The sequence below is a fragment of the Phaenicophaeus curvirostris genome, chromosome 6, assembly GCF_032191515.1.
Source record: "Phaenicophaeus curvirostris isolate KB17595 chromosome 6, BPBGC_Pcur_1.0, whole genome shotgun sequence".
Lineage (NCBI taxonomy): Eukaryota > Metazoa > Chordata > Aves > Cuculiformes > Cuculidae > Phaenicophaeus > Phaenicophaeus curvirostris.
In genome coordinates this window covers 5,558,241-5,569,419 of record NC_091397.1, presented here as the reverse complement: position 1 = coordinate 5,569,419, position 11,179 = coordinate 5,558,241, and the positions used below count along the sequence as shown (strand labels likewise).

At 44.7% G+C, this 11,179-nt stretch overlaps 1 protein-coding gene across 2 annotated transcripts in view; it reads left to right on the top strand.

The window, feature by feature from the left end:
• The first annotated feature begins 1,297 nt into the window (after window positions 1-1,297).
• Window positions 1,298-11,179, top strand: part of XIRP1 (xin actin binding repeat containing 1) — a 35,003-nt gene continuing 25,121 nt past the window's right edge. The window contains exons 1-5 of one of the 2 annotated variants that reach the window (XM_069859249.1): window positions 1,298-1,400; window positions 2,747-2,886; window positions 4,152-4,206; window positions 5,248-5,655; window positions 6,949-7,027. In XM_069859249.1, the coding sequence (XP_069715350.1) occupies window positions 2,759-2,886; window positions 4,152-4,206; window positions 5,248-5,655; window positions 6,949-7,027 (670 nt within the window). In that variant the 5' untranslated portion in view covers window positions 1,298-1,400; window positions 2,747-2,758. The remainder of the gene's footprint in view (window positions 1,401-2,746; window positions 2,887-4,151; window positions 4,207-5,247; window positions 5,656-6,948; window positions 7,028-11,179) is intronic. The other variant, XM_069859250.1, reaches the window with a different exon arrangement.

The following is an 11,179-nucleotide window of genomic DNA, read 5'->3' as shown; positions in this document are numbered from 1 at the left end:
ACAGGGCATCCTGCACGATGCTCCAAAAACTGAATTCACCAGGGACCGTCCTGCAGGTCAGGGAGACCCTGGGAGCATAAGAAGGCTTCAGATCTGGCACAAATCTGAATATGTACAAAGTCAGGGCTGTGACTAGGTTGATCCTTAGGCGCTGCTGCAATGAACACTATTGATAGCTTGAGAAGAGCCTACCATATGAAATCAGATTCTCTGTACTCACAGGACAGAGAATTAAAATCATTACTGTTTTTCAGTTAGTTTTAGGTGACAAAATGGGTGCTCAAGAAAGAGTTTTTGCTTCAGTAATGACTAAATCAGAGCACATGGAGAAATATGACCTATTATTTTGTAAAGCAATGACAGGGATTGGCAGTTTGTTTATCCAGACCTCTGCTTTGCCCTAACTCATTCACTCTTTGTGCCAAAGGTTTCTTGCTTAGCTTAGGCATTTCTGGGTAAATGATTTTCCAGATTTTTATGTCGAATGTAGTCCTTCTTGTTCATTATAAACCAAAACAATTGCTCTTATTTATGCACTAGCTTTGTTGCTTGCTCAACTTTCCAGCATGCTCAGAATAAAACCCCAGAAAAAGCTTCATAGAAAACTCATTTATTGTTAGGTGCAAAAGCAGCTCTGTTTGTGGCCACGATGTTTTTTTCAGAGGTCTAACAGGACACCTTTGCCAAACTCTGACTTTAATCAGACTTAGATGTTGCTGCAATTGAGTCCTCTCAGAGAGTCCTGCCCTTTCTTGTCCCTAATAGTGAAGCATTTTGGTTCATTTCATCCAGATCCTGCCTTCCTCAGGGCTTGGCCAGGGTCAGCAGTGTATTCCCTGGAGCTGTTAACACCCTGGAGAGTTGCTTTCTTCTGCAGTTCACACAAAACATCCCCGGCAAACAGAGGACCACAAGCTGAGCTGAAAAAACATGCTGGTTTAGAGGATGAATATATGACCTGTGCCAGAAGCATCCTTTTCAAAATCCCCATGTGGAGGAGCTCATTCCTTCTCCACCCTGAACAAAGTTGGGAGACGGATTCCAGCAGATTTCCACCTAAATCAGAATGTAGCTTCGAGTTTAGATGGCTATTGGTGCCTTTGTTGGGAGCTGAATTTACCCAGGGTTTTTATGGGGAAGAATGAGACCTCAATAATTGGCAACAGGCTGTCAGAAGAAGGAAGGAGACTTCACCTCCTCTGCTCTTCAGTGCCAGCTCTCCAGTTCACAGCATCCCCATTTGCACATCAGCTTTTAATATTTAATTGCAGCTTTGCCAAGGGACTTTGCCTCCATTCTTGTAAAGAAGAGGGGGAGGAAGGAGTCAGAAGCGTGGTGCTGAAGAGGCCCAAGGAGACTATCAAATGGCAGAGCTGGGGTAGAAGAAAGTACTCTAGCATGTAAGTGATTTTACACAAAACCCCTCCCAGATCACAGAAGATGGAATGAATTAATATCAGAAAAATCCTGTAAATGCTTAGCAACTGGGGGATGCTGTGCTGGTTGTGGGAACTATTCAGGGTGGGCTGAGAAGAGAATTTCCATCTACTGCCTGTACTGTATTCATGGAAAAGGGAGGATATAAATGGAAAATCAGGGAACAATTCCCTCCTAACAGGCTCATTCTGACAGAGAGTAAATCCCTTGAGGGCTGTTCACCTGGAATTGTTTAATGTTCGATACCACCGCAAAAATGGGAAACAATCCCTGTTCTGTGGGAGGTGGGAGCCTGGGATCTAACAAATCTGCCTCTTCCCTAACATCATGGGAAATTACCTGGAAACCAAAAGAAAGGAAATTTCTAAAGCAACTAGTGAGAAATAGATATCTTAAAGGCATGAAAGGGGAAGCAGAGATTCATAAACTGCTGAGTTACATTCCTATCCCCCAGAAAATCTGCCCCTCCTGAGTGCATCTGGAAGTGGACACCCAGACATGGGTGGTCAATGGCTCTGGGCACAGCCCAACACTTGGGCCAGTGCAATAGAAAGCACTTATGAAATGTATTTTGCAAACAATGTGGCTTTTAAAATGAGTATTTTCAAAATCTATATACAAATAGCTAATAATCCCATAGTTCAAATGTCTGTGTCAGTAATTAAAGAGCAATTACACATAACTTACTGGTCCCTGGAGGTCTGTCTAAATTCAGAAAATGAAACTCAGATGACCAAATGCACTTCCAAGTGTCAGATCAGTCATTGCAAATCCAATGCCTGAGACTTCTGCTGCGCATTTCTGAAGCCTGGAAAATGAAATTATTTTTGGCAGAAGAGATCAAGATGTGCTTAATTCTCTAGTCGCTGCCTGAATTCAGAACTGATTCAGGCCTCTGCACCATTGGAAAGACAAGAAAATTTTAACCAATGATGCATTGAGAAAATTTGCATTTTAAAAAAATTAAATTATTTAAAGCTAATTCTTCAGGTTCTTTCCCTCTCCCTGTCACAGAGATGAACTAAGAGAATTCTAAAAGAATGAGAAAAAGTGGTAGGCAGAGATGGAAAGATCCATTCCCTGCCATAGGAGTAATCTAATTTAAATTATATCTTCTTTAAACCCATTTTGTTTTTTCAAAAGTGAATTTATGTGGTGGTGTTTGCAGAATTATCAGTAAAAACAGCATTTGTCTCACAGCTCTTTACTGATGCACCAATCCCATGAGTGGATGCACTAATTGTTAGCCTCTTTTCCTTGGATCTTCACATCCAGCACCATAACCTTTGTTCTTTTGCTTCATTGCCAGCAGAGAGAGAACATGGAAAAACCTGAGAAGTTAAAGCCAGCTCAGTCCTTTCCTTTTCTGTGTCATTCTCCAAGGAGCAGTCCAGACCCCAGAGCAGTTCTTCTGAGAAAATCTGTGTCTGTCTCCGAACTGGTTGCCAGGTGGGTGGTTAATCTAGGGTTGCAGTTCACCTTAGATCTGGGGTGGTCCAGGATGAACTCTCCTTCTCTCTCCTCCATAACAAAAAAATCTCACTCAGGTGAGGTCTTTCCCAAACCCAGCATCCCAGTGTGTCAGGTCTTGAGCTAGAGACAAGTACTTTTCTGCCATAAATGCTCTTAGCTCTTAGATGTTACCGACGTATTATTAAGCCTTTGAAGGCAAGTCCTGATTTAAAAAACAGACCCACTCCACAAACTTCCCCAAATACAATGACACAGAGGAATTTGCCCTCGACCTCAATGACTGGAGTGTTCCCAGATGGATAATTAAAGCTTTATATCTTGATAGTCTCTAAGTTGCCACATGGGAAACCAGCAAATACCTGAGAGACGAGCTGATGAGGAGGCAAGAGGGATACGGGCATCTCATGCCCTCAAAGTTCCTCTCCGTTGTTTCTAACCAAAATGCTCCAGGGAGAGTCATATTTCAACCCAAGCCCTTTAGGGGCTAATTTCTCTTCTGGTTACAACCCATGAGTGAGATCAGACCACAACACTGCCAAGAGTGAGGCAAATAAGATTAGCAACAGTTCCTGAAGTGCATCAACCTCAACATGAGTGTGACAGAGCAGCTGTCAAGACTGTCTCTTGAGCCTCCCCTTGGGACAGTTTCAATTAAAATATCCCAAACTTGGTTGGTTTTCACTGTAAATAGTAATCTAACAGGGTCTTAGGAGAATGCTGAAAGTGCACTTCCCACAACAAGGAAGAGAAGGAAGGTGGTTTCTTCTGCAAAGGTCTCACTCATCACAGGTGTTAGATTAGGTCAGGTACTGACCTGATAAATCCGTTTCTGTTAGGTTAAAGTTGAATAAATAAACAATGCATTGACCTTCTGGAAAGCCTGGCTTCAGCTGCAACCCACAAATCAGCAAAGTGAAATAACAGGCCACTTGAATTCAGTATAACCCCCCAGCACATCCTTCATCGCTGAGGAGACAAGGTCCTCCAGGGACACGTCTGCATGGAGCTTGGAGGGAGAGGGCTCACACTTTATCTAGCAGCACTGCACTGAACTAATCCACTAGAATTAAAATCAATCCTTTTGGGGGGATTTTTCACATCTCTCTCACTCTCCAAGTTTGCTTTTGAAGTCTATTTGGATTGATATTTTCCAGAGTGTAGGGGAAGGTAGAAAGAGCCTATCTATTATATGGAAAACTTCATTCAGGCTAAACAGGCATCATCTCCTGTCTTTCCTGCAGGTACCAGAGCATCTTGGACTGCAAAAGCAGCATGTCTAAGCAAGAACATCCCAAGGTGAGAGTCAAAGGCTCAGACCAGGTGAGACCTTGCATTTTTTGCAAGATCTGGTGCGGAGGACATGTCAGGGCAGATCAGAGCCAATTCCCTTTTAGTAAGTACAGATGGACTGACATATATAGGATAGGAATGGTTGGACTCGATGATCCGGTGGGTCTCTTCCAACCTGGTTATTCTATGATTCTATGATTCTATATACAGATGGACTGACACATATATTTTGCTCATCATTACATTTAGATGTCTTTATTTCAGCACCTTAGACTGAGTTCCCTCCTAGCTAGAAGCTGTGACTGCAGTTCTCACATCATGGCAAAGGTTCACCTCCCAGTGTCACTCGTATCATATTTTGGTTGTAAACTCATTGGCCTAAGGTGCAGCTCTTGGCTCTGTATTTGTGTGTTGGATCCTGCCTAGTGATAAGGGCCCCCTACAACCTGGAATAGCAATGATAAAATCACATGCTGGAGGCCAGATACTCTGGACTTCATCCAATCTCCCTGCTGAAGACAGTGTTAATTCCCACTGACCAGAGAAAGATGAATTGTACCTCACTAAAAAAGACAGAATCTAGAACTTTTTATTTTCACTCCAGGTTTTTAAGATGAAACTGGAGTTTTTCTATTACATGATAGAGAGAGGAATTTCCTGACTGTTTGGTAACATAATTTCCCAGAAGAATAGGACGGAGATGAGGATAAGACAATGATCAAAGTAAGAAGATAACCAGTGGCCATATTTTTTCTACTCCAAGGCTTCATTGCATGACCATAGACAAATTAGGAGGATGCACTAGAAACAGGCAAAACAGAAACTTCTATCACACTTCAGAAAAGACTAGAGCATGTTTAGATCATGTCCCTGACATTTACTCCAGGGAACACAAAACAGAAAGGAATGGGACACTCTTTCATTCCAAAAGTTAGAAGGTCAATAGACATGATTCTTGGAGTAGCAAAGCAGGAAATAAAAAGTTCAGATGATTTATTATTTAAGCTAGATATGAACTTATTTTGATGTTTGTTTGGGCATTTTTAGCTCTTGGAGAGAAGATACCTGTCACAGACTAATGTCAGTCCAACGGGAAAAAAACAAGCCCTATCTCAAAGCCATTTCAGTGATATGTCCTGGAGCAAGTTTGTAGAGGATCTTCCTGCACCTAACATTAATTCCCCAACAAGGAATCTCAAAGGACTCCTGACCATCTTTGACAATCCTAAAGCTACTCAGCAGTGTAAGACTTCACATTTTGCTCCACTCAAGACTCCATCTCCCAACGGTATTTTGAAGAAGAGGGTGGCTGATGCCAGAATCACAACATTTCAACCCCTGAGCATGGAGACCAAACCCCATAAAGAACCATCCTTCTCTTCCTCTCTTCAGAGCATCCAGAGGAAGGCACAATGCAGTCCTGCCACCATAAAATGGAAGGAGTCTCCTGCAAAGGTTAGTAGGTGCTCTTCAAAAGCTCCTGGAAATTTATTTTCTTTGGGTGTCCGGAGTCATCCTTGTAAGTTTTTGGGCTTCATGGCGTTGCTTCAACATCCACTGATGCCAGTCCCTGGGCATGGGGGCTGCCCTGTGGAAGTCTAACCTTCCATGGTTAGGGAAGGAGGAGCTGGTTTAGAGGAGAGCTGTGTTGTGACATCAAGCTACTATCAAGGTAGAGCTTGTTCTGAAATGTGGTGAGGGTGAGCAACAGAGCCTACTGTAGAAAACCCCTTGGCACATTAGCTCCCTGCAGCATCTTTCTACAACCTCTTTCTGCATTATTAAAAGCTGGCAGACACAACAGCTCCTCAAATGCATACTGGATCTCACTCAGGCCAGGTTCTGCAATGCCACGACATCCAGGGGAAAACAGGTACCATGAATAGTGACAAGGGAAAGATAGACCTGACCCTACTATTAAATACTAAAGCGCCAAAGCAGCTGGAATTCAACGCTAGTGCTAGTTCATGCAAGCAGCTAAAAACAGTTGGAGAAAGACGACATCTATGAGCAGGCACAAAATCATAATCACCTATGGCTTAAACTCCCTTCCAGCCCTGTTACTCCACCCAGACCAAACAACTCATCTCCTTGGCCCAGTTGTCTCAATCCAAACACCTCTCTTGCTCTGCTCCCATGAAGTTTATCTCTCTTTCAATCCAGCGGTGGATGCTTTGATGGTATCAGGGCCACAGATCATATGTTCAACAAACTCTTCCTTGCCATGACCCTTTTCCTTGAGGGAAGGAGTTAGTAGAGATGGAACCTAGAAAAACCTACATCAAGGCACAAGAGAGTCCCATGAAGTTGTTATGATCTGGAATATTAATTAGAGATGAGATCCTGTCCAAAATGGTCATGGCCATCTCACCACTGTATGATACCAACCCAGTGACTATTTCTGCACGGGACGGACTGATTCCAATCACCTTACCTTGAAAGAGGTAAGAGGTCACCTTGGTGACCTCCAAAAAAAAATAATGGGTAGAGAAAATACTTAGCTGTGGAAACAGTGGAGGGAGCAAAAAGCTGTGAAGCATTGTCCTGTGAGAGAGCAGAGCAAATCCAAGTCTGGGTCAGGTCTACAGAAAAATAGTTCAAACCACACACAATACGTAGTTGCAATGTCAGGACCACCTTTGCCTCTGAAAAGGCTTCGATGCAGTTGTCTTCGTTACACTGGAGCTCTGTGCAGTTCCTCTCAGTTTATGGGAATACACCTGTTTACACGTTGTCTTTCCTACACAGGAAGGGAAGCTGGTCCACGACAGACAGGCAATCATCCCGGTGCCGGATACAGCCAATGACTCAGCCACGGGCAGAAGCTGTGAGTTGGGTTTATTTTGGTTATTGATTGTCATTGCTATTCTGACGTTGCCTCTATAGTTGCAACTGGGAAGGTTCTTCTTGGTCCTTGCACAAAGTTATATTTCTCATGTAATCCCACAGCAGAGACTGACTGAGTGATTATTTGGGTACTGCCAGGACTGGCCGTGCAGGAGTGTGGCTAAGGATAGGGAGCACAGAGAGCAGCCTTCCAGTACCATTGCCTGGATCTGTCAAATCCCAGCACAGCTGGGATCTGGGCCAGTGATGAGTCCACAGAGCCAGGTTGACTCTCCCTATACTGTTGTCCCAGTGTTTAAAAATAGCTGGTATTAAATAGCAAGGCAGAAACACATCCATCTTTAGTTTGGGGTGAGTAATATCTCCCTGCACCTCAGACTTGAGGACAGGAAAAGGGAGAGGTTCCTTTGTACCTTACTATGGAGTCTTGGCTGGACTCCTTTTTGAATTTGTCAGTAGTGGTGTATGAGACACAGTCATCCTTGGCTTAAGATAGGACATGCAAGTGATCCCTAACTCCATGATATCATTGTGACTAAAGCAGGTCAGCGATATTTCAAGGCAAAAGGCCTCTGTGAAAAGTGAGCGATTCATGCTGGAGCTTTGTATGGGAAAGGGTTGAATTTTACAAAAATTCTCTATTTGATTTGGGGCAGAAAGAAACAGCTCTCCAAAAATCCCATAATGACTGGATTTTAGATTAGTGGACCGTTCTGCCTGCTTTGGGCTTGGATCAGGAATCCAAGGACCCCCTATACTACCTACCTAGGATTTGTTCTCTCTCCTCTCCATTTCTTCCTTTTCTTTCACACAAGAAAGGTAAAAAAACCTCATGCTGCCTGGATTTGAGACACCATATTTAATTATCCAACTGCAACGGAAAAGAAGCCTCTTACAGGAGCACACAGAGAAATGAAGGAGCTGAAATTTCCACAGTGTTGCTGGGATCTTTTTTTAATATCAAAGCACATGAAGTCATCATGCTATCTTATTAAACATGATCACAGCATTATCTGCCATGTGCCTTTTACAGAGTGAGGAATATCTTTTCTTCTGGATGGCGTATGATGAATCATGGGCTATCTTAGAGTGTTATGCCACTCTCCAGCCCCTGACTCAAAGGCCTTGTAATAGCAAAGACTTCTTGTCATCTTCAGAATGGCTTCGTTGGTAGGGCTAGGGTTTACTTGGTGTGGGGTCCTTCTAGGGATGCAATAGCAGCCAGAGAGGTGGGAATATGATAGCAACCTCTTGCATAGGTTCTGGATTTGCTCAGAGACAGGAGTTGTAATGCTTCCTAAAAAAGTCCAGGAAACAGCTGTCCTGTATCTCTTGTGGTACAAGATGTGCCTGGGACATACCTGTCACCATCACCCAGTGACTGCCTCACAGCCCCTCCCCCAGGCTGAGGAGGAGACACTCAGTTGATGTAGGGACATGGGAAGGGGAAGGCAGCGTGGAGCAGTCCGGAGCCATACAATGTTGTAAGGTTAAGCACAGAGCACGGTTCTCAGGTCTGGGACACTGTGATATGGAGGACAACAGCTTGGCAGTGTTCAAGATAGCTCTGATGACTGGCATTTGGCTTATCAGCAAACACAAGTCCACGCAACAGTTCAGACCTGAAGAACGACACATGAAGTCAAGGCACTAGTTGCTGTACATCCTTCTAGCCACAACATAGTCTTCTATGGACTTCTTCACTGCTGGAGACCTGAGCGTTGCTCAAAAAGGAAGGCTGCTACGCTTCTTAGAAAAGCCCTTTCCCAGGCAGCTAAGCTATCCAGTTTACATCCCCAGCCACACTGATGATATCAGATGATTCAGAGGAAGGTGCTACCAGAAGCATCACCAAGTCACTAATTAAAGAAGTCCAAACAGTTATAGTTAGCAGTAATGAGATTAAACTGAGCAGTAGAAGACTTACACAGTAGAACAAAAGACTTCCGAGGAACGAAGATTGCAAATCAAGGAAGCATCTTCCCAAAGAGAAATGGTTGAAAATTTGAGCTCTTTAATATTAAAGAGGAGAAAGCATCAGCTAATTTGCTGCAGGCAGAGACTCCCGAGTAGTCTTAGGTTTAAAATTTGCAACTTCTAGATGAATATTGGCAATGAGAGAGAGAAAATCATGGTCAAGAAAGAGAAAACAGGGGCAGGCCTGCCAACCCCCCAGCTCATACACATATGCTTGTGCAAGTATGTATTAATATAGCTCCATTATTCAGTGCTTTTAGCTGAAGGGCACAGGAGGATGTTACCTCAGCGAAGAGCAAAGATGAAACTGGAGCCTGACATGACTGCAAATTGCAGAGCATCCAGACAGACTCCAAAATACATTTAATTCCCTCCTCGCCATTCCCCTTTCTATTCTGTACTCATTTTGACCTCTACCCACAGCGAACTTTCAAAGCAAGTAAAGGTGGCAAAGGAGAGAGAAAAAAGTGCTGGGGCCCCCAATCCTGCATACATGGAGACCCAGATTTGGTTGCAAAGCTCGTTTGGTAAGGGATGTTTTTTCCTCTGCTCTCTGTAGCATCAGCACTTTCTCCTGCAAGGGGGTGCGGTGCCATCTAGTGACAATGAAACTGTCCCTCTTTGGTCTCAAAACTGGTCTCCACAAAAAGGCTGCTGCAAAGCAGCCACTGGACACTACATCTCAGCCCCAGCGTGGGAAGAAGGCTGTTGCCCTCCATCTCTCCATGACTTGGAGCCTTGTAGCCAGCATCCTTCCCTCCACAGCTACCTGTCCAGCAGACACATTTAGGAGAACATCTCTAGTGGACTGGAAAGATCTGAAAGGCATGGGGGAAAATGCTGATTTAAGAGAAAAGGCTGTGCATGTGCTACAGATGGCTCTCAGTTCATGGCACCTCTGGTACTTGCAGTGACAGAGGGTCCTGCAGTCAAAATAATCCTCAAAAGCTCTTTTCCCTTTCAGAAGTTTCTTTGCATGAGTATGACAAGCAGCAGTTGAATGTTAGGACTCCCAAAAGTGGGCGATATGTCCAGCTCTAAGTGCTTTCCACCTCTGCTACTCAGCCAGGCGGGAAACTTAGGGTGTTTTAGCATGAGATCCATCTGCTCCCCTGACTAGAGCACCACGCATTCCAGATCGAAGGGGCAGCAGCAGGTGGCATCCACCTCCTTTCACCTTCCCAGCTTCTGTGATAGCTGGTTGGGGATGCTGGGATCACAGGCACCTCTTCTGGGGAGATGCTGTGGGAGCATCACGGATGGCAAGGGAATTGTCAGCCTCTGCTCATGCCTGGTTGAGCTCTGCCAGAGTCTGGGTCGGCAGCAGAATTCAAAACAGGCTAGTCCTGTCTAGTTAGCTTTACCTGCAAGCTCTAGTCCCTGCTGCCACTCGATCTAACCTAAAGAACCTTTCCCCTGCCAAGCCCCTGCTATGCTCTTCTCTCAGCTCCCAGCAAGAGCAACTCCATCTCAGTCACAGCTCCAGGGTCTGTGCTCTGCTCCAAACCCACACGCCCCCAGGCTTCTGATCTCCCCCATCAAACTCTCAGTGCCTCTCAGAAAGGCCCAAGGCCCCGTTGATTATATTTTTCTTTTTTTTATTATTTCCTGCTTTCTAATTAGTCACTGTCTTCCAGACAGGAGGAGGAAGACCCTTCTCCAGGAGCTGTGCAGAGGTGTCGGGTAGCTCAGATCTCGGAGGCTTGCAGGAGAGTGCTGTCAGGAACTGTTTACTGGGGCATTGATGGGGGGGGACATGTGGAAGTCACAACCCATAGCAGACCAGGTCCTCCTCCTAGGAGTGGAAAGACAGACAGCAGGATCATCAACAGCCAGACATGCATGCAGGTGGACAACAACCCTTGCACGTGTGTGTTGTATATTGCAGCTAGCCAGACAGAGAGGCAGATATATAGAATAAACATAGAATCATAGAATAACCAGGTTGGAAGAGACCCACCGGATCAAGTCCATATGTTATGGATGAAGACAGAACTCCACACAAATATACGCATGCACCTGTGTGTTCCTGCTGGGCACACACACTCCACAGGACACAGACACACGTGCCCGTTGTGAGCTCCTGACCAAGCCAATGTGCTCTGTCACTCACCTCCTGCCTTTGTGTCCCTCCGTCTGTAAGGAATAAATGCGA